Raw genomic sequence first — 25,000 nt, forward strand, 5'->3', positions numbered from 1 at the left:
ATAGTGGTACTACTATAGACCAGAGCCCTATTCCCTATATAGTGGTACTACTATAGACCAGAGCCCTATTCCCAATTATAGTGGAACTACTACAGAACCGGAGCCCTATTCCCTATATAGTCACTACTATAGACCAGAGCAATTTTCCCTATGTAGTGGTACTACTATAGACCAGAGCCCTATTCCCTATATAGTCACTACTATGGACCAGAGCCCTATTCCCTATATAGTGGTACTACTATAGACCAGAGCCCGATTCCCTATATAGTGGTACTACTATAGACCAGAGCCCTATTCCCTATATAGTGGTACTACTTTAGACCAGAGCCCTATTCCCTATATAGTGTACTACTATAGACCAGAGCCCTATTCCCTATATAGTGGTACTACTATAGACCAGAGCCCTATTCCCTATATAGTGGTACTACTATAGACCAGAGCCCTATTCCCTATATAGTGGTACTAATATAGACCAGAGCCCTATTCCCTATATAGTGGTACTACTATAGACCAGAGCCCTATTCCCTATATAGTGGTACTACTATAGACCAGAGCCCTATTCCCTGTATAGTGGTACTAATATAGACCAGAGCCCTATTCCCTATATAGTGGTACTACTATAGACCAGAGCCCTATTCCCTGTATAGTGGTACTACTTTAGACCAGAGCCCTATTCCCTATATAGTGGTACTACTATAGACCAGAGCCCTATTCCCTGTATAGTGGTACTAATATAGACCAGAGCCCTATTCCCTATATAGTGGTACTACTATAGACCAGAGCCATATTCCCTATATAGTGGTACTACTATAGACCAGAGCCCTATTCCCTATATAGTGCACTACTATAGACCACAGCCCTATTCCCTATATAGTGGTACTACTATAGACCAGAGCCCTATTCCCTATATAGTGGTACTACTATAGACCAGAGCCCTATTCCCTATATAGTGGTACTACTATAGACCAGAGCCCTATTCCCTACATAGTGCACTACTATAGACCAGAGCCCTATTCCCTATATAGTGGTACTACTATAGACCAGAGCCCTATTCCCTATATAGTGGTACTACTATAGACCAGAGCCCTATTCCCTAGGATTCCAGGAAGGAACAGCTGTGTCTTAAAGTACTAACATGTGTAGATAGGATGAGTATGACCCTCACCCGGACTACTGTAGCAGGTAGAGAAACTACATGGTATGACCCTCACCCGGACTACTGTAGCAGGTAGACAAACTACATGGTATGACCCTCACCTGGACTACTGTAGCAGGTAGAGAAACTACATGGTATGACCCTCACCCGGACTACTGTAGCAGGTAGAGAAACTACATGGTATGACCCTCACCCGGACTACTGTAGCAGGTAGAGAAACTACATGGTATGACCCTCACCCGGACTACTGTAGCAGGTAGAGAAACTACATGGTATGACCCTCACCCGGACTACTGGAGCAGGTAGAGAAACTACATGGTATGACCCTCACCCGGACTACTGTAGCAGGTAGAGAAACTACATGGTATGACCCTCACCCGGACTACTGTAGCAGGTAGAGAAACTACATGGTATGACCCTCACCCGGACTACTGTAGCAGGTAGAGAAACTATATGGTATGACCCTCACCCGGACTACTGTACCAGGTAGAGAAACTACATGGTATGACCCTCACCCGGACTACTGTAGCAGGTAGAGAAACTACATGGTATGACCCTCACCCGGACTACTGTAGCAGGTAGAGAAACTACATGGTATGACCCTCACCCGGACTACTGTAGCAGGTAGAGAAACTACATGGTATGACCCTCACCCGGACTACTGTAGCAGGTAGAGAAACTACATGGTATGACCCTCACCCGGACTACTGTAGCAGGTAGAGAAACTACATGGTATGACCCTCACCCGGACTACTGTAGCAGGTAGAGAAACTACATGGTATGACCCTCACCCGGACTACTGTAGCAGGTAGAGAAACTACATGGTATGACCCTCACCCGGACTACTGTAGCAGGTAGAGAAACTACATGGTTTGACCCTCACCCGGACTACTGTAGCAGGTAGAGAAACTACATGGTATGACCCTCACTCGGACTACTGTACCAGGTAGAGAAACTACATGGTATGACCCTCACCCGGACTACTGTAGCAGGTAGAGAAACTACATGGTATGACCCTCACCCGGACTACTGTAGCAGGTAGAGAAACTACATGGTATGACCCTCACCCGGACTACTGTAGCAGGTAGAGAAACTACATGGTATGACCCTCACCCGGACTACTGTAGCAGGTAGAGAAACTACATGGTATGACCCTCACCCGGACTACTGTAGCAGGTAGAGAAACTACATGGTATGACCCTCACCCGGACTACTGTAGCAGGTAGAGAAACTACATGGTATGACCCTCACCCGGACTACTGTAGCAGGTAGAGAAACTACATGGTATGACCCTCACCCGGACTACTGTAGCAGGTAGAGAAACTTCATGGTTTGACCCTCACCCGGACTACTGTACCAGGTAGAGAAACTACATGGTATGACCCTCACCCGGACTACTGTAGCAGGTAGAGAAACTACATGGTATGACCCTCACCCGGACTACAGGAGCAGGTAGAGAAACTATATGGTATGACCCTCACCCGGACTACTGGAGCAGGTTGAGAAACTACATGGTATGACCCTCACCCGGACTACTGTACCAGGTAGAGAAACTACATGGTATGACCCTCACCCGGACTACAGGAGCATGTAGAGAAACTACATGGTATGACCCTCACCCGGACTCCTGGAGCAGGTAGAGAAACTACATGGTATGACCCTCACCCCGACTACTGTAGCAGGTAGAGAAACTACATGGTATGACCCTCACCCGGACTACTGTAGCAGGTAGAGAAACTACATGGTATGACCCTCACCCGGACTACTGTACCAGGTAGAGAAACTACATGGTATGACCCTCACCCGGACTACTGTAGCAGGTAGAGAAACTACATGGTATGACCCTCACCCGGACTACTGTAGCAGGTAGAGAAACTACATGGTATGACCCTCACCCGGACTACTGTAGCAGGTAGAGAAACTACATGGTATGACCCTCACCCGGACTACTGTAGCAGGTAGAGAAACTACATGGTATGACCCTCACCCGGACTACTGTAGCAGGTAGAGAAACTACATGGTATGACCCTCACCCGGACTACTGTACCAGGTAGAGAAACTACATGGTATGACCCTCACCCGGACTACTGTAGCAGGTAGAGAAACTACATGGTATGACCCTCACCCGGACTACAGGAGCAGGTAGAGAAACTACATGGTATGACCCTCACCCGGACTACTGGAGCAGGTTGAGAAACTACATGGTATGACCCTCACCCGGACTACTGTACCAGGTAGAGAAACTACATGGTATGACCCTCACCCGGACTACAGGAGCATGTAGAGAAACTACATGGTATGACCCTCACCCGGACTACTGGAGCAGGTAGAGAAACTACATGGTATGACCCTCACCCGGACTACTGTAGCAGGTAGAGAAACTACATGGTATGACCCTCACCCGGACTACTGTAGCAGGTAGAGAAACTACATGGTATGACCCTCACCCGGACTACTGTACCAGGTAGAGAAACTACATGGTATGACCCTCACCCGGACTACTGTAGCAGGTAGAGAAACTACATGGTATGACCCTCACCCGGACTACTGTAGCAGGTAGAGAAACTACATGGTTTGACCCTCACCCGGACTACTGTAGCAGGTAGAGAAACTACATGGTATGACCCTCACTCGGACTACTGTACCAGGTAGAGAAACTACATGGTATGACCCTCACCCGGACTACTGTAGCAGGTAGAGAAACTACATGGTATGACCCTCACCCGGACTACTGTAGCAGGTAGAAAAACTACATGGTATGACCCTCACCCGGACTACTGTAGCAGGTAGAGAAACTACATGGTATGACCCTCACCCGGACTACTGTAGCAGGTAGAGAAACTACATGGTATGACCCTCACCCGGACTACTGTAGCAGGTAGAGAAACTACATGGTATGACCCTCACCCGGACTACTGTAGCAGGTAGAGAAACTACATGGTATGACCCTCAACCGGACTACTGTACCAGGTAGAGAAACTACATGGTATGACCCTCACCCGGACTACTGTAGCAGGTAGAGAAACTACATGGTATGACCCTCACCCGGACTACTGTAGCAGGTAGAGAAACTACATGGTATGACCCTCACCCGGACTACTGTAGCAGGTAGAGAAACTACATGGTATGACCCTCACCCGGACTACTGTAGAAGGTAGAGAAACTACATGGTATGACCCTCACCCGGACTACTGTACCAGGTAGAGAAACTACATGGTATGACCCTCACCCGGACTACTGTAGCAGGTAGAGAAACTACATGGTATGACCCTCACCCGGACTACAGGAGCAGGTAGAGAAACTACATGGTATGACCCTCACCCGGACTACTGGAGCAGGTTGAGAAACTACATGGTATGACCCTCACCCGGACTACTGTACCAGGTAGAGAAACTACATGGTATGACCCTCACCCGGACTACAGGAGCATGTAGAGAAACTACATGTTATGACCCTCACCCGGACTACTGGAGCAGGTAGAGAAACTACATGGTATGACCCTCACCTGGACTACTGTAGCAGGTAGAGAAACTACATGGTATGACCCTCACCCGGACTACTGTAGCAGGTAGAGAAACTACATGGTATGACCCTCACCCGGACTACTGTACCAGATAGAGAAACTACATGGTATGACCCTCACCCGGACTACTGTAGCAGGTAGAGAAACTACATGGTATGACCCTCACCCGGACTACTGTAGCAGGTAGAGAAACTACATGGTATGACCCTCACCCGGACTACTGTAGCAGGTAGAGAAACTACATGGTATGACCCTCACCCGGACTACTGTACCAGGTAGAGAAACTACATGGTATGACCCTCACCCGGACTACTGTAGCAGGTAGAGAAACTACATGGTATGACCCTCACCCGGACTACTGTAGCAGGTAGAGAAACTACATGGTATGACCCTCACCCGGACTACTGTAGCAGGTAGAGAAACTACATGGTATGACCCTCACCCGGACTACTGTAGCAGGTAGAGAAACTACATGGTATGACCCTCACCCGGACTACTGTAGCAGGTAGAGAAACTACATGGTATGACCCTCACCCGGACTACTGTACCAGTTAGAGAAACTACATGGTATGACCCTCACCCGGAATACTGTAGCAGGTAGAGAAACTACATGGTATGACCCTCACCCGGACTACTGTAGCAGGTAGAGAAACTACATGGTATGACCCTCACCCGGACTACTGTAGCAGGTAGAGAAACTACATGGTATGACCCTCACCCGGACTACTGTAGCAGGTAGAGAAACTACATGGTATGACCCTCACCCGGACTACTGTAGCAGGTAGAGAAACTACATGGTATGACCCTCACCCGGACTACTGTAGCAGGTAGAGAAACTACATGGTATGACCCTCACCCGGACTACTGTAGCAGGTAGAGAAACTACATGGTATGACCCTCACCCGGACTACAGGAGCAGGTAGAGAAACTACATGGTATGACCCTCACCCGGACTACTGGAGCAGGTTGAGAAACTACATGGTATGACCCTCACCCGGACTACTGTAGCAGGTAGAGAAACTACATGGTATGACCCTCACCCGGACTACAGGAGCAGGTAGAGAAACTACATGGTATGACCCTCACCCGGACTACTATAGCAGATAGAGAAACTACATGGTATGACCCTCACCCGGACTACAGGAGCAGGTAGAGAAACTACATGGTATGACCCTCACCCGGACTACTGGAGCAGGTTGAGAAACTACATGGTATGACCCTCACCCGGACTACTGTAGCAGGTAGAGAAACTACATGGTATGACCCTCACCCGGACTACAGGAGCAGGTAGAGAAACTACATGGTATGACCCTCACCCGGACTACTGGAGCAGGTAGAGAAACTACATGGTATGACCCTCACCCGGACTACTGTAGCAGTTAGAGAAACTACATGGTATGACCCTCACCCGGACTACTGTAGCAGGTAGAGAAACTACATGGTATGACCCTCACCCGGACTACTGTACCAGGTAGAGAAACTACATGGTAAGACCCTCACCCGGACTACTGTAGCAGGTAGAGAAACTACATGGTATGACCCTCACCCGGACTACTGTACCAGGTAGAGAAACTACATGGTATGACCCTCACCCGGACTACTTTAGCAGGTATAGTCTGTTGATACAGACTGGGTAGTATGTAGGTACCGTTGGTATAGACTGGGTCGTATGTAGGTACCGTTGGTATAGACTGGGTCTTATGTAGGTACCGTTGGTATAGACTGGGTCGTACGTAGGTACCGTTGGTATAGACTGGGTTGTGCGTAGGTACCGTTGTTATAGACTGGGTCAGGTGGGGTGTTGGGTTAACATGTGTTACCTGTGCAGGTGGGGTGTTGGGTTAACATGTGTTACTTTTGCAGGTGGAGTGTTGGGTTAACATGTCTTACCTGTGCAGGTGGGGTTTTGGGTTAACATGTCTTACCTGTGTAGGTGGAGTGTTGGGTTAACATGTCTTACCTGTGTAGGTGGAGTGTTGGGTTAACATGTCTTACCTGTGTAGGTGGGGTGTTGGGTTAACATGTCTTACCTGTGCAGGTGGGGTGTTCGGTTAACGTGTCTTACCTGTGCAGGTGGGGTGTTGGATTAACATGTCTTACCTGTGCAGGTGGGGTGTTGGGTTAACATGTGTTACCTGTGCAGGTGGGGTGTTGGGTTAACATGTATTACCTGTGCAGGTGGGGTGTTGGGTTAACATGTCTTACCTGTGCAGGTGGGGTGTTGGGTTAACATGTCTTACCTGTGCAGGTGGAGTGTTGGGTTAACATGTCTTACCTGTGCAGGTGGGGTGTTGGGTTAACATGTATTACCTGTGCAGGTGGGGTGTTGGGTTAACATGTGTTACCTGTGCAGGTGGAGTGTTGGGTTAACATGTGTTACCTGTGCAGGTGGGGTGTTGGGTTAACATGTATTACCTGTGCAGGTGGAGTGTTGGGTTAACATGTGTTACCTGTGCAGGTGGAGTGTTGGGTTAACATGTCTTACCTGTGCAGGTGGGGTGTTCGGTTAACGTGTCTTACCTGTGCAGGTGGGGTGTTGGATTAACATGTCTTACCTGTGCAGGTGGAGTGTTGGGTTAACATGTGTTACCTGTGCAGGTGGGGTGTTGGGTTAACATGTATTACCTGTGCAGGTGGGGTGTTGGGTTAACATGTCTTACCTGTGCAGGTGGGGTTTTGGGTTAACATGTCTTACCAGTGCAGGTGGAGTGTTGCGTTAACATGTCTTACCTGTGCAGGTGGGGTGTTGGGTTAACATGTCTTACCTGTGCAGGTGGGGTGTTGGGTTAACATGTGTTACCTGTGCAGGTGGGGTGTTGGGTTAACATGTGTTACCTGCGCAGGTGGGGTGTTGGGTTAACATGTATTACCTGTGCAGGTGGGGTGTTGGGTTAACATGTCTTACCTGTGCAGGTGGGGTGTTGGGTTAACATGTCTTAACTGTGCAGGTGGAGTGTTGGGTTAACATGTCTTACCTGTGCAGGTGGGGTGTTGGGTTAACATGTCTTACCTGTGCAGGTGGGGTGTTGGGTTAACATGTCTTACCTGTGCAGGTGGGGTGTTGGGTTAACATGTCTTACCTTTGCAGGTGGGGTGTTGGGTTAACATGTCTTACCTGTGCAGGTGGGGTGTTGGGTTAACATGTCTTAAATGTGCAGGTGGAGTGTTGGGTTAACATGTCTTACCTGTGCAGGTGGAGTGTTGGGTTAACATGTCTTACCTGTGCAGGTGGGGTGTTGGGTTAACATGTCTTACCTGTGCAGGTGGAGTGTTGGGTTAACATGTGTTACCTGTGCAGGTGGAGTGTTGGGTTAACATGTCTTACCTGTGCAGGTGGGGTGTTCGGTTAATGTGTCTTACCTGTGCAGGTGGGGTGTTGGATTAACATGTCTTACCTGTGCAGGTGGAGTGTTGGGTTAACATGTGTTACCTGTGCAGGTGGGGTGTTGGGTTAACATGTATTACCTGTGCAGGTGGGGTGTTGGGTTAACATGTCTTACCTGTGCAGGTGGGGTTTTGGGTTAACATGTCTTACCAGTGCAGGTGGAGTGTTGGGTTAACATGTCTTACCTGTGCAGGTGGGGTGTTGGGTTAACATGTCTTACCTGTGCAGGTGGGGTGTTGGGTTAACATGTGTTACCTGTGCAGGTGGGGTGTTGGGTTAACATGTGTTACCTGTGCAGGTGGGGTGTTGGGTTAACATGTATTACCTGTGCAGGTGGGGTGTTGGGTTAACATGTCTTACCTGTGCAGGTGGGGTGTTGGGTTAACATGTCTTACCTGTGCAGGTGGAGTGTTGGGTTAACATGTCTTACCTGTGCAGGTGGGGTGTTGGGTTAACATGTCTTACCTGTGCAGGTGGGGTGTTGGGTTAACATGTCTTACCTGTGCAGGTGGGGTGTTGGGTTAACATGTCTTACCTTTGCAGGTGGGGTGTTGGGTTAACATGTCTTACCTGTGCAGGTGGGGTGTTGGGTTAACATGTCTTACCTGTGCAGGTGGAGTGTTGGGTTAACATGTCTTACCTGTGAAGGTGGGGTGTTGGGTTAACATGTCTTACCTGTGCAGGTGGGGGGGTCAGGCTGCCAGAAGAAGCGGCTGTTGATCTCTGTGCAGGTGATCTTGGTGGCCCCCTGAAGGACGTAACCGGGATCACACTGGAACAGGACATGGTCTCCGGGCTCCTTGCTGTCCCCACTGCGGGTCCCGTTGGCGGGCAGACCTGGGTCGTTACATGACGTAGCAGTAGACACTGGAGATAGAGGAAGACTCCACGATGTTAGAGCAGCAAAGACAACAACTGTTTTCAACTCTACAGTGCATACTTACTGTAATGGGCTGAATAGAAACTCACGATATCTTGATTTTTCCATTGACATGTATACATTGTTTACATTGAGTCAGGAAGTTACTTACACATACCTCACGTTAGGATCCATCACTATATCTTTTAGCAGACCCTTGACCCTTTTATATGGATTTATACAGTCAGGAAAAACATTTATACCCCCTTTTTCTTCCCAACTTCATTATATCCAATTGTTAGTCGTTACTGTCTTGTTTCATCGCTACAACTCCCGTACAGGCTCGGGAGAGACGAAGATCGAGGGCCATGCCTCCTCCGAAACACAACCCAACCTGCTTCTTAACACAGCGCGCATCCAACCCGGAAGCCAGCCGCACCGATGTGTGGGAGGAAACCCAGTGCACCCTAGCGACCTGGTCAGCACGCACTGCGCCCGGCCCTCCACAGGAGTCATTAGTGCGCGATGAGAAGGATATCCTTACCGGCCAAACCCTCCCTAACCCGGACGACGCTAGGCCAATTGTGTGTCGCCCCATGGACCTCACGGTCGTGGCCGGCTGCCACAGAGCCTGGGCTCGAACCAAAAGTCTCTGGTGGCACAGATGGCTCTACGATGCAGTGCCTTAGACCACTGCCACCCGGGAGGCCCCTGCCTGTAATTCTTTTTAATACATGTTTATTTAAATTTATCATGGCAATCAGTTAAAAACTAATTCTTATTTACAATGACAGCCTACCGGGGAACAGTGGGTTAACTGCCTTGTTCAGGACTAGTGATTTTGACCTTGTCAGCTCGGGGATTCGATCTAGCAACATTTCAGTTACTTGCCCAACGCTCTAACCACGAGGCTACCTGCCTCTAACCACTAGGCTACCTGCCTCTAACCACTAGGCTACCTGCCTCTAACCACTTGGCTACCTGCCTCTAACCACTTGGCTACCTGCTCTAACCACTAGGCTACCTGGCTCTAACCACTAGACTACCTGCCTCTAACCACTAGACTAACTGCCTCTAACCACTAGGCTACCTGCTCTAAACACTAGGCTACCGGCTCTAACCAACCACTAGGCTACCTGCTTTAACCACTAGGCTACCTGCCTCTAACCACTAGTCTACCTGCTCTAACAACTAGGCTACTTGCTCTAACCACTAGGCTACTTGCTCTAACCACTAGGCTACCTGCCTCTAACCACTAGTCTACCTGCTCTAACCACTAGGCTACCTGCTCTAACCACTAGACTAACTACCTCTAACCACTAGGCTACCTGCTCTAACCACTAGACTACCTGCTCTAACCACTAGAATACCTGCTCTAACCACTTGGCTACCTGCCTCTAACCACTAGACTAACTGCCTCTAGCCACTAGACGACCTGCCTCTAACCACTAGACTAACTGCCTCTAACCACTAGGCTACCTGCTTTAACCACTAGGCTACCTGCCTCTAACCACTAGTCTACCTGCTCTAACCACTAGGCTACTTGCTCTAACCACTAGGCTACCTGCTCTAACCACTAGGCTACCTGCTCTAACCACTAGGCTACCTGGCTCTAACCACTTGGCTACCTGCTCTAACCACTAGACTAACTACCTCTAACCACTAGGCTATCTGCTCTAACCACTAGACTACCTGCTCTAACCACTAGAATACCTGCTCTAACCACTTGGCTACCTGCCTCTAACCACTAGGCTACCTGCTCTAACCACTAGACTAACTGCCTCTAGCCACTAGACGACCTGCCTCTAACCACTTGACTAACTGCCTCTAACCACTAGGCTACCTACCTCCCCCTCTAACCACTAGACTAACTGCCTCTAACCACTAGACGACCTGCCTCTAACCACTAGATTAACTGCCTCTAACCACTAGACTACCTGCCTCTAACCACTAGGCTATCTACCTCTAACCACTAGGCTACCTGCTCTAACCACTAGGATACCTGCTCTAAACCACTAGACTACCTGCCTCTAACCACTAGACTACCTGCTCTAACCACTAGACTACCTGCCTCTAACCACTAGACTACCTGCCTCTAACCACTAGATTAACTGCCTCTAACCACTAGACTACCTGCCTCTAACCACTAGGCTAACTACCTCTAACCACTAGACTACCTGCCTCTAACCGCTAGACTACTTGCCTCTAACCACTAGACTACCTGCTCTAACCACTAGACTACCTGCTCTAACCAGTAGAATACCTGCTCTAACCACTTGGCTACCTGCCTCTAACCACTAGGCTACCTGCTCTAACCACTAGGCTACCGGCTCTAACCACTAGGCTACCTGCTTTAACCACAAGTCTACCTGCCTCTAACCACTAGGCTACCTGCCTCTAACCACTTGGCTACCTGCCTCTAACCACTAGGCTACCTGCTCTAACCACTAGGCTACCTGCCTCTAACCACTAGACTACCTGCCTCTAACCACTAGGCTACCTGCCTCTAACCAATAGGCTACCTGCCTCTAACCACTAGGCTACCTGCTTTAACCACAAGTCTACCTGCCTCTAACCACTAGGCTACCTGCCTCTAACCACTTGGCTACCTGCCTCTAACCACTAGGCTACCTGCTCTAACCACTAGGCTACCTGCCTCTAACCACTAGACTACCTGCCTCTAACCACTAGGCTACCTGCCTCTAACCAATAGGCTACCTGCCTCTAACCACTAGGCTACCTGCTCTAACCACTAGGCTACCGGCTCTAACCACTAGGCTACCTGCTTTAACCACAAGTCTACCTGCCTCTAACCACTTGGCTACCTGCCTCTAACCACTAGGCTACCTGCTCTAACCACTAGGCTACCTGCCTCTAACCACTAGACTACCTGCCTCTAACCACTAGGCTACCTGCCTCTAACCAATAGGCTACCTGCCTCTAACCACTAGACTACCTGTCGACCCTGAACAGACTCTTTCTATATTGATTTAAACACACGACCTCAGAAACTTCCCTCTCTCCACTACACACACAGACTCTATCCCTCCTTACCAGAGAACTGCAGAGCGAAGCCCTGTTTGGATGTGAAGAAGTCGGTGTTGAACTGGAGGCTGACGGCGTTGAAGGTGCTGTGGGCGTCAGGCGGAAGGGTCGATCCGCTGAGCTCCCTCAGGAGGACCCCTCCGTCCTGGGGACCGTCCCAGATACGTAACACATCATGAACCTCCTCCGTATGGAATACCAGGAAGTGGAGACTTTGGAAAGAGGAAGAGGAGGTTAGTCATGTGGTAGAGGGGAAGAGAGGAAGATTTGGATACGGAGGAAGAGAGGAAATATATGGAGGGTAGATGAGAATGAAAGGACAGGAGAAGAAGAGGAGAGGTGGGGAGGTAGAAAGGAGAGGATAGAAGGAGAAGAGGAGAGGTGGGGAGGTAGAAAGGAGAGGAGAGAATGAGGAGAGGAGAGGTGGTGAGGTAGAAAGGAGAGGAGAGAAAGAGGAGAGGAGAGGTGGGGAGGTAGAAAGGAGAGGAGAGAAGGAGAAGAGGAGAGCTAAGGAGATAGATGAGAAGGAAATGAGAGGAAGAAAGGAGGAGAAGAGGAGAGGAATCTAGAAGTTAGGTGAGAAGGAAAGGAGAGGAGGAGAGAAGTAGAAGAGGAGAAATTGACAATTTTTCTTGGGTCACTATAACTATATCTATTTTGCCAATTGGATTGGTCCCCTCTACCACAAGGAACCCCACTAATCTACTGACGGAACGCAAGAGGTGGCTAACAACAGACCTCCATACTCTACCAGCTTGCTACTGATGGCCCGGCTAGCTGTCTGAATCGCCGTGACCCCAACCAACCTCACTACTCACTGGACCCTTATAATCACTCTACTAAGCATGCCTCTCCTTAATGTCAATATACTTTGTCCGTTGCTGTTTTGGTTAGTGTTTATTAGCTCATTTCACTGTAGAGCCTCTAGCCCTGCTCACTATACCTTATCCAACCTTTCAGTTCCACCACCCACATATGCGATGACATCACCTGGCTTCAATTATGTTTCTAGAGACAATAGCTCTCTCATCATCACTCAATACCTAGGTTTACCTCCACTGTATTCACATCCTACCATACCTTTGTCTGTACATTATACCTTGATGCTATTTTATCGCCCCCAGAAACCTCCTTTTACTCTCTTTTCCGGACGTTCTAGACAACCAATTCTCATAGCTTTTAGCCGTACCCTCATCCTACTACTGCGCTGTTCCTCTGGTGACGTAGAGGTGAATCCGGGCCCTGTAGCCCCTAGTTCCACTCCTATTCCCCAGGCGCTCTCTTTTGATGACTTCTGTAACCGTAATAGCCTTGGTTTCATGCATGTTAACATTAGAAGCCTCCTCCCTAAGTTTGTTTTATTCACTGCTTTAGCACAATCTGCCAACCCGGATGTTCTAGCCTAGTCTGAATCCTGGCTTAGGAAGACCACTAAACAATCTGAAATCTTCATCCCAAACTACAACATTTTCCGACAAGATAGAAAGGCCAAAGGGGGCGGTGTTGCGATCTACTGCAAAGATAGCCTGCAGAGTTCTGTCCTACTATCCAGGTCTGTACCCAAACAATTTGAACTTCTACTTTTAAAAATCCATCTCTCTAAAAACAAGTCTCTCACCATTGCCGCCTGCTATAGACCACCCTCTGCCCCCAGCTGTGCTCTGGACACCATATGTGAACTGATTGCCCCCCATCTATCTTCAGAGCTTGTGCTGCTAGGCGACCTAAACTGGAACATGCTTAACACCCCAGCCATCCTACAATCTAAACTTGATGCCCTCAATCTCACACAAATTATCAATGAACCTACCAGGTACCACCCCAAAGCCATAAACAAGGGCACCCTCATAGATATCATTCTAACCAACTTGCCCTCTAAATACACCTCTTCTGTTTTCAACCAAGATCTCAGCGATCACTGCCTGCATCCGTAATGGGTCAGCGGCCAAACAACCTCCACTCATCACTGTCAAACGCTCCCTGAAACACTTCAGCGAGCAGGTCTTTCTAATCGACCTGGCCGGGGTATCCTGGAAGGATATTGACCTCATCCCGTCAGTAGAGGATCCCTGGTTATTTTTCTAAATGCCTTCCTAACCACCTTAAATAAGAATGCCCCATTCAATACATTTAGAACCATGAACAGCTATAACCCTCGGTTCTCTCCAGACCTGACTGCCCTTAACCTCTTGAAGCTAGGGGGCACTATTTTCAATTTTGGAAAAATAATGTTTCCAAAGTAAACCGCCTATTTCTCATGACCAGATTCTAGAATATGCATATAATTGACAGCTTAGTATAGAAAACACTCTAAAGTTTCCAAAACTGTCACAATATTGTCTGTGAGTATAACAGAACTGATACTGCAGGAGAAATCCTGAGAAAAATCCAATATGGAAGTGACTCTTATTTTGAAATCCCTGTTTTTCTATGAATTCCTATTGCCCATTGAAAGGGATATCAACCAAATTCCTTTTTCTATGGCTTCCCCAAGGTGTCTACAGCCTTTAGACATAGTTTCAGGCCTTTATGTTGAAGAATGAGCGTAAACGACTACATTGCGTCAGTGGCCAGCTGAGGGCTCTCAGAGTGATTCTTGCGTAAAAGACAGAGGTAGTAATTTTTCCTCTCGCTCCTACTGAAAAGTAAATTGTCCCGGTTGATATATTATCGAATAGATATTTGAAAAATACCTTGAGGATTGATTATAAAAAAACGTTTGCCATGTTTCTGTCGATATTATGGACATAATTGTGTCGTGCTATTTCCTGTAGATTTCTCAACGTGACCAACAAAAGGAGGTATTTGGGGTATAAACATTTTCTTTATGGAACAAAAGGAACATTTGCTGTATAACTGGTGAAAACATCCGAAGATCATCAAAGGTAAACTGTTCATTTGATTGCTTTTCTGATTTTTGTGACCAAGCTTCCTGCTGCTAGCTGGACATAATGCTATGCTAGGCTATCGATAAACTTACACAAACGCTTGTCTTGCTTTGGCTGTAAAGCATAATTTCAAAATCTGAGATGACAGGGTGATTCACAAAAGGCTAAGCTGTGTTTCACTATATTTCACTTGTGATTTCATGAACATGAATATTTTCTAGTAATATTTTTTGACGGTTGCGCAATGCAGGCCACGGGTGCACCTCAGCCACGCTCAAGGTACTAAACAATATCATAACCGCCATCGATAAAAGACAGTACTGTGCAGCCTTCTTCATCGACCTGGCCAAGGCTTTCGACTCTGTCAATCACCATATTCTTATCGGCAGACTCAGTAGCCTCGGTTTTTCTAATGACTGCCTTGCCTGGTTCACCAACTACTTTGCAGACAGAGTTCAGTGTGTCAAATCGGAGGGCATGTTGTCAGGTCCTCTGGCAGTCTCTATGGGGGTGCCACAGGGCCCCCATAGACTCTTTTCTCTGTATATATCAATGATGTTGCTCTTTCTGCGGGCGATTCCCAGATTCACCTCTACGCAGACGACACCATTCTGTATACTTCTGGCCCTTCTTTGGACACTGTGTTAACTAACCTCCAGACGAGCTTCAACGCCATACAACTCTCCTTTCACGGCCTCCAATTGCTCTTAAATACAAGTAAAACTAAATGCATGCTCTTTAACCGATCACTGCCCGCACCTGCTGGCTTCCTTTATCGCAACAAAGCATCCTTCACTCATACTGCCAAACTTACCTTTGTAAAACTGACCATCCTACCATCCTCAACTTCGGCGATGTCATTAAAAAAATAGCTTCCAATACCCTACTCAATAAATTGGATGCAGTCTATCACAGTGCCATCCGTTTTGTCACCAAAGCCCCATATACTATCCACCACTGCAACCTGTACACTCTCGTTGGCTGGCCCTCGCTTCATACTCATTGCCAAACCCACTGGCTCCAGGTCATCTACAAGACCCTGCTAGGTAAAGTCTCCCCTTATCTCAGCTCGCTGGTCACCATAGCAGCACCCACCTGTAGCACGCGCTCCAGCAGGTATATCTCTCTTGTCACCCCCAAAACCAATTCTTCCTTTGGCCGCCTCTCTTTCCAGTTCTCTGCTGCCAATGACTGGAACGAACTACAAAAATCTCTGAAACTGGAAACACTTATCTCCCTCACTAGCTTTAAGCACCAGCTGTCAGAGCAGCTCACAAATTACTGCACCTGTACATAGCCCACCTATAATTTAGCCCAAACAACTACCTCTTTCCCTACTGTTTTTATTTATTTATTTTGCTCCTTTGCACCCCATTATTTCTACCTCCACTTTGCACATTCTTCCACTGCAAATCTACCACTCCAGTGTTTTACTTGCTATATTGTATTTACTTTGCCACCATGGCCTTTTTTTGCCTTTACCTCCCTTCTCTCACCTCATTTGCTCACATCGTATATAGACTTATTGTTCTACTGTATTATTGACTGTATGTTTGTTTTACTCCATGTGTAACTCTGTGTAGTTGTATGTGTCGAACTGCTTTGCTTTATCTTGGCCAGGTCGCAATTGTAAATCAGAACTTGTTCTCAACTTGCCTGCTTGGTTAAATAAAGGTGAAATTAAAAATAAAATAAACAATTAGAGAGAGAGAGACCACAGGTGATGATTTAGAGAGACAGAGAGACAGACCACAGGTGATGATTTAGAGAGACAGACCACAGGTGATGATTTAGAGAGACAGAGAGACAGACCACATGTGATGATTTAGAGAGACAGAGAGACAGACCACAGGTGATGATTTAGAAACAGAGAGAGACAGACCACAGGTGATGATTTAGAGAGACAGAGAGACAGACCACAGGTGATGATTTAAAGAGAGACAGACCACAGGTGATGATTTAGAGAGACAGAGAGAGACAGACCACAGGTGGTGATTTAGAAACAGAGAGAGACAGACCACAGGTGATGATTTAGAGAGACAGAGAGAGACAGACCACAGGTGATGATTTAGAAACAGAGAGAGACAGACCACAGGTGATGATTTAGAAACAGAGAGACAGACCACAGGTGATGATTTAGAAACAGAGAGAGACAGACCACAGGTGATGATTTAGAAACAGAGAGAGACAGACCACAGGTGATGATTTAGAAACAGAGAGAGACAGACCACAGGTGGTGATTTAGAAACAGAGAGAGACAGACCACAGGTGATGATTTAGAAACAGAGAGAGACAGACCACAGGTGGTGATTTAGAGAGACAGAGAGACAGACCACAGGTGGTGATTTAGAGAGACAGAGACAGACCACAGGTGATGATTTAGAGAGACAGAGAGACAGACCACAGGTGATGATTTAGAGAGACAGAGAGAGACAGACCACAGGTGATGATTTAGAGAGACAGAGAGACAGACCACAGGTGATGATTTAGAGAGACAGAGAGACAGACCACAGGTGATGATTTAGAGAGACAGAGAGACAGACCACAGGTGATGATTTAGAGAGACAGAGAGACAGACCACAGGTGGTGATTTAGAGAGACAGAGACAGACCACAGGTGATGATTTAGAGAGACAGAGAGACAGACCACAGGTGATGATTTAGAGAGACAGAGAGAGACAGACCACAGGTGATGATTTAGAAACAGAGAGACAGACCACAGGTGATGATTTAGAGAGACAGACCACAGGTGATGATTTAGAAACAGAGAGAGACAGACCACAGGTGGTGATTTAGAAACAGAGAGAGACAGACCACAGGTGATGATTTAGAAACAGAGAGAGACAGACCACAGGTGATGATTTAGAAACAGAGAGAGACAGACCACAGGTGATGATTTAGAAACAGAGAGAGACAGACCACAGGTGATGATTTAGAAACAGAGAGAGACAGACCACAGGTGATGATTTAGAAACAGAGAGAGACAGACCACAGGTGATGATTTAGAAACAGAGAGAGACAGACCACAGGTGATGATTTAGAGAGACAGAGAGACAGACCACAGGTGATGATTTAGAGAGACAGAGAGACAGACCACAGGTGATGATTTAGAGAGACAGAGAGACAGACCACAGGTGATGATTTAGAAACAGAGAGAGACAGACCACAGGTGATGATTTAGAAACAGAGAGACAGACCACAGGTGATGATTTAGACGTTTTTTCACACTTTTCTCCCTGTTCCCCTCATCTTAACATTTAGACTCCACCTCAACCCCATTTAGACTCCACCTCAACCCCATTTAGACTCCACCTCAACCCCATTTAGACTCCACCTCAACTCCATTTAGACTCCACCTCAACCCCATTTAGACTCCACCTCAACCCCATTTAGACTCCACCTCAACCCCATTTAGACTCCACCTCAACCCCATTTAGACTCCACCTCAACCCCATTTAGACTCCACCTCAACTCCATTTAGACTCCACCTCAACCCCATTTAGGCTCCACCTCAACCCCATTTAGACTCCACCTCAACTCAATTTAGACTCCATCTCCACCCCATTTAGGCTCCACCTCAACCACATTTAGACTCCACCTCAACCCCATTTAGACTCTACCTCCACCCCATTTAGACTCCAACTCAATCACATTTAGGCTCCACCTCAACCCCATTTAGACTCCACCTCAACCCCATTTAGACTCCACCTCAACCCCATTTAGACTCCACCTCAACCCCATTTAGACCACCTCAACCCCATTTAGACTCCACCTCAACCCCATTTAGACTCCACCTCAACCCCATTTAGGCTCCACCTCAACCCCATTTAGACTCCAGCTCAACCCCATTTAGACTCCACCTCAACCCCATTTAGACTCCACCTCAACTCCATTTAGACTCCATCTCCACCCCATTTAGGCTCCACCTCAACCACATTTAGACTCCACCTCAACCCCATTTAGACTCTACCTCCACCCCATTTAGACTCCAACTCAATCACATTTAGGCTCCACCTCAACCCCATTTAGGCTCCACCTCAACCCCATTTAGACTCCAACTCAACCCCATTTAGACCACCTCAACCCCATTTAGACTCCACCTCAACCCCATTTAGACTCCACCTCAACTCCATTTAGACTCCACCTCAACCCCATTTAGACTCCACCTCAACCCCATTTAGACTCCACCTCAACCCCATTTAGACTCCACCTCAACTCCATTTAGACTCCACCTCAACCCCATTTAGGCTCCACCTCAACCCCATTTAGACTCCACCTCAACTCCATTTAGACTCCACCTCAATCACATTTAGGCTCCACCTCAACTCCATTTTGACTCCACCTCAACCCCATTTAGACTCCACCTCAACCCCATTTAGACCACCTCAACCCCATTTAGACTCCACCTCAACCCCATTTAGACTCCAACTCAACCCCATTTAGACTCCACCTCAACCCCATTTAGACTCCAACTCAACCCCATTTAGTCTCCAACTCAACTCGAAGTTGGTTCTGAGCACTGTCGACATTTTAATCACAATGCAACTGCAGGTGGTAAATTGGTGGCAGATGAAATATAAGCAGACTGTGCCATGAAGTGATAGGGAGACATAAAGGCAGGGGAACATGTTTCTGGTAATCCCTTTAATGAATGGAACCCACTGGTAAGGGAGGCCCTACCATTGTCACCAGACTACCACCCACCCACAAACACATGGCTAATACCCAGTGCCATGGCTTACTATAATCAGTTAAGTGAATTAGTCAGTCAGTCTCTCTCTCTCTCTCTCTCTCTGTCTCTCTCTCTCTCTCTCTCCCTCTCCCTCTCTCTCTGTCTCTCTCTCTCTCTCTCTCTCTCTCTCTCTCTCTCTCTCTGAGAATGAGGTATAGATAAAACCAGATGGAAGAGGAGGGAACTAGAAGCTTTCCAGTGTTGTAACGATGTGTAAATAGTTAATGTACAAAAGGGAAAATAAATAAACATAAGTATAGGTTGTATTTACAATGGTGTTTGTTCTTCACTGGTTGCCCTTTTCTTGCGGCAACTGGTTTTTGAATACCATTTAGTCTTACTGAGATTTACTGTCAGGGCCCAGGTCTGTCAGGGCCCAGGTCTGTCAGGGCCCAGGTCTGTCAGGGCCCAGGTCTGTCAGGGCCCAGGTCTATCAGGTCTGTCAGGGCCCAGGTCTGTCAGGGCCCAGGTCTGGAAGGGGCCAGGTCTGGCAGGGCCCAGGTCTGTCAGGGCCCAGGTCTGGCAGGGCCCAGGTCTGTCAGGGCACAGGTCTGGCAGGGCCCAGGTCTGACAGGACCCAGGTCTGTCAGGGCCCAGTTCTGGCAGGGCCCAGGTCTGTCAGGGCCCAGGTCTGGCAGGGCCCAGGTCTGTCAGGGCCCAGGTCTGTCAGGGCCCAGGTCTGGCAGGGCCCAGGTCTGTCAGGGCCCAGGTCTGGCAGGGCCCAGGTCTGGCAGGGCCCAGGTCTGGCAGAAAATGTGCTGAATATCTATGTGCTGCTGTAGGCCCTCCTTGGTTGGGGACAGAAGCACCAGATCATCAGCAAACAGTAGACATTTGACTTCAGATTTTATTAGTGTGAGGCCAGGTGCTGCAGACTGTTCTAGTGCCATCGCCAATTCTACTTATATACTTATACTTATACAATACTTTATTTTGAAGAGGGTGGGCCTCAGGCTGCAACCCTGTGTCACCCCACGGCACTGTGGAAAACAAAATGTGTTTTTTGCCAATTTTAACTGCACACGTGTTGATTGATTCAATTTATAATTTTGTATGTTTTTCACCCAACACCACTTTCCATCATTTTGAAAAGTAGACCCTCATGCCAAATTGAGTCAAAATATTTTTTTAAATCAGCTAAGCATAGGAAAACTTTGCCTTTGTTTTGGTTTGTTTGTTTGTTTGTCAATTAGGGTGTGCAGGGTGAATACGTGGTCTGTTGTATGCTAATTTGGTAAAAAGGACAATTTGACAATTTGCCCGGTACATTGATTTCACTGAGGAAATATACGAGTCTGCTGTTAACCTCTCTGCGCACCGAACCTGTTAGCGGGATGAAATGTGACAACATACCGTGATCGCTACATACAGTGGGGCAAAAAAGTATTTAGTCAGCCACCAATTGTGCAAGTTCTCCCACTTAAAAAGATGAGAGAGGCCTGTAATTTTCATCATAGGTACACTTCAACTATGACAGACAAAATGAGAAAAAAAAATCCAGACTATCACATACACGATCAAGCATTTCACATGTTATCCAGAGCCTGACTGTTAGCACTTGGTGGTCTATAGCAGCTTCCTACCAGAATGGGCTTTAAGTGAGGCAGATGAACCTGTAGCCATATTACTTCAACAGTATTTAACATGAGATCCTCTCTAGTCTTTACGGGAATGTGGTTCTGAGTATAAACAGCAACACCTCCACCACTGGATTTGATGCATTTCTGTAGATGTTATAACCATTGCTACCACTATCATCAAAGGTATTATCTAAGGTATCTAAGTGAGTTTCAGAGATAGTAACATGTCATCTGATAGTCAGAATATGAATGTCATCAGTTACTAGCAAGTTATTCATTTCTAACCCTAAAAAGAAATCCCGCTATGCTCTTCGACGAACCATCAAACAGGCAAAGTGTCAATACAGGACTAAGATTGAGTCGTACTACACCGGCTCTGACACTCGTCAGATGTGCAAACCATTACAGACTACAAAGGGAAGCACAATCGAGAGCTGCTCGGTCACACGAGCTTACCAAAGCTAAACTTCTTCTATGCCTGCTTCGAGGCAAACAACACTGAAATATGAAATATGCATGAGAGCACCAGCTGTACTGGAGGATTGTGTGATCACGCTCTCCGCAGCCGTTGTGAGTCAGACCTTTAGAAAGGTCAACATTCACAAGGCTGCCGGGCCAGACGGATTACCAGGACATGTACTGCGAGCATGCGCTGACCAACTAGCAAGTGTCTTCACTGACATTTTCAACCTCTCCCTGTCCGAGTCATAATACCAGCATGTTTTAAGCACCACCTTAAAAAGGAAAACTGAGAATTTATTGACTACAGCTCAGCGTTCAACACCATAATGGTTTGATTTTTATAGTAATTTATTTGAATTTGGCGCTCTGCATTTTCCCTGGTTTATGGCCAGGTGCTAGCGTCCCACATATCCCAGAGAGGTTAAACAGCTTCTATTACCATCACACTGTTGAACAGCTTCTATTACCATCAGACTGTTGAACAGCTTCTATCACCATCAGACTGTTGAACACCTTCTGTCACCATCAGACTGTAGAACAGCTTCTATTACCATCAGACTGTAGAACAGCTTCTATTACCATCAGACTGTTAAACAGCTTCTTTTACCAGTTTCTATTACCATCAGACTGTAGAACAGCTTCTGTCACCATCAGACTGTTGAACAGCTTCTATCACCATCAGACTGTTGAACAGTTACTATTACCAGTCCATCAGACTGTTAAAAAGGAAAACCTATGTGAGAATTTATTGACTACAGCTCAGCGTTTAACACCATATTGCCCACAAAACTCATCACTATGCTAACCTGTTTGGGCTAGGGAGCAGCATTTTCACGTTTGGATGAACATTAATTATGGCTGCAGGGGCAGTATTGAGAAGCTTGGATGAATAAGGTCCCCAGAGGTGCCCAGAGTAAACTGCCTGCTACTCAGTCCCAGTTGCTAATATATGCATATTATTAGTATATTTGGATAGAAAACACTCTGAAGTTTCTAAAACTGTTTGAATGATGTCTGTGAGTATAACAGAACTCATATGGCAGGCAAAAACCTGAGAAAATATCCAACCAGGAAGTGGGAAATCTGAGGTTTGTAGTTTTTCAACTCTATTGAATAGACAGTGTCTATGGGGTTAAATTGCACTTCCTAAGGATTCCACTAGATGTCACCAGTCGTTAGAACCTTGTTTGATGTTTCTAAAGTGCAGGAGGCGGAATGGGAACCGAATGAGTCAGTGGTCTGGCAGAGTGGCGTGAGCTGACCACGAGCATTCACGTGAGAGTTAGCTTGAGTTCCTCAAAAAGGAGGTATTTGGACATAAAGATTCACTTTATCGAAACAATTCAAACATTCATTGTGGAACTGGGATTCCTGGGAGTGCATTCTGATGAAGATCATCAAAGGTTAGTGATTCATTTTATCTATATTTGTGCTTTTTGGGACTCCTATCTTTGGCTGGAAAAAAGGCTGTGTGTTTTTTTGTGACATGGCGTGCTTTAGCTGTAAAGCATTTTTTTTTTATCGAACATGACTTTTCTGGGATGTTTGTTTTCATTGCTTTACTTGGAAGCTTAGCAGAAGTAGATATGCTCATGTTATTTATGTTAGTGCAGGGTGAGCTGCTCACAGTGGACTTCCTAGTGCACATCACCTCAGTGCTGACAGTATCACTCTGGTTCATAGACACATGATTACTGCAGACAACAGATCAGCAGAGACACTCAGGGCAGTTAGAGGGACATACATTAGGTTACTTAGTACATAGTGTTTCTTCCAGGTATAATGCATATTTTCCTTATAATGCTGTGAAAGGATCCAGGAACCCAACTTTTTATAAAACGTGTTTTGTTTTCCCAAAAGAATTTGTCAACAAGTGTCAAGTGTGTAAAATGTTTCGCATGGATTTGCATGGAGATGGAATTATGCACTGGTGTGCATCACAGGTAAAATCCCCTGCTTGTGCGACTCAGCTGTCAAAAACAGGATGGCATCCCTTCATATAGTCAGGGAGGGAATACAGAGAAATCAGTTAAGGAGGAGGGTTCCTAACCACCCGGCTCAGACAGGGATCAGACAGGGTTAAAGGAAAGAAGGAAGAGAGACGATGGTTTTGAGGTTGTATAAATAGGTTGGCTATTCAAAGTAAACCTGCTACATGATAGGGTACCTGATTCTGTCAACACCAGACTAATCTCTCTCTCTCTCTCTCTCTTCCCCCATCTCTCTCACCTTCCCTAGCTCTCTCTCTCTCTGTCTCTCTCTCTCTGTCTCTCTTTCTCTCTTTCCCCTCATCTCTCTCACTTTCCCTAGCTCTCCCTCTCTTTCTCTCTGCCTGTGAGATCAAAGTTCGTGGCAGAAGGAAACTCTCGTCTTGTCCTTCCTTTCAGCCAGCCAATCCTCTCGCTGCCAATGCTCACTAATCCTCATGTTAGAGAGAGAGAGAGAGAGAGAGAGAGAGAGAGAGAGAGAGAGAGAGAGAGAGAGAGAGACAGAAAGAGACAGAGAGAGAGAGAGCGATAGAGAGAGAAAGAGAGAGAGAGAGACATGTTCGTGTTAGAGAGAGAGAGAGAGGGCGAGACAGAGATAGAGAGACAGAGAGAGACAGAGAGAGACAGAGAGAGACAGAGAGAGACAGAGAGAGACAGAGAGAGACAGAGAGAGAGAGAGAGAGACAGAGAGAGAGAGAGATAGACAGAGAGAGACAGAGAGAGACAGAGAGAGAGAGAGATAGATAGAGAAAGAGAGAGGGAGAGAGAGAGACATGTTCATGTTAGAGAGATAGAGAGAGAGAGAGAGAGAGAGAGAGAGAGAGAGCGAGCGAGACAGAGATAGAGAGACAGAGAGAGACAGAGAGAGACAGAGAGAGACAGAGAGAGACAGAGAGAGACAGAGAGAGACAGAGAGAGAGAGAGATAGATAGAGAAAGAGAGAGGGAGAGAGAGAGACATGTTCATGTTAGAGAGATAGAGAGAGAGAGAGAGAGAGAGAGAGAGCGAGCGAGACAGAGATAGAGAGACAGAGAGAGACAGAGAGAAAGAGAGACATGTTCATGTTAGAGAGAGAGAGAGAGAGAGAGAGAGAAGCGTTAGAGATATTCCATTTCTCTGTCTGCATAAAAAAGGTAAAAGAAACCCGTACAGAGCAGGATGAATAATGGATCGGCCTCCTGTTGTTCACCTCTCCTGGTGAAACATTTCAGACAGATAATGATGTCTGATGTGAGGAGAGCTCGTTCAACACCGGTCCCCCTCTTTACACAAGTCAATCAAATCATGCATTTTACAGTAACTGTAGAAAGAAGGGAGGCGACATGTACGCCAATACACACAGCAACCAGAGACACACACACATCTACATGTCTAGAGATGATC

The 25,000-nt window shown here is 47.0% G+C and overlaps 1 protein-coding gene across 1 annotated transcript in view; it reads right to left on the reverse strand.

The window, feature by feature from the left end:
* LOC110518582 (CUB and sushi domain-containing protein 2-like) overlaps positions 1 to 25,000 on the reverse strand; it is a 458,013-nt gene that overhangs the window by 316,032 nt on the left and 116,981 nt on the right. Inside the window, exons 15-16 of the mRNA XM_036953653.1 lie at positions 11,978 to 12,180; positions 8,740 to 8,931 (exon numbers count right to left, since the gene is read on the reverse strand). Coding sequence (XP_036809548.1) covers positions 8,740 to 8,931; positions 11,978 to 12,180 — 395 coding nt within the window. The remainder of the gene's footprint in view (positions 1 to 8,739; positions 8,932 to 11,977; positions 12,181 to 25,000) is intronic.

Source organism: Oncorhynchus mykiss, chromosome 18 (assembly GCF_013265735.2).
Source record: "Oncorhynchus mykiss isolate Arlee chromosome 18, USDA_OmykA_1.1, whole genome shotgun sequence".
NCBI lineage: Eukaryota > Metazoa > Chordata > Actinopteri > Salmoniformes > Salmonidae > Oncorhynchus > Oncorhynchus mykiss.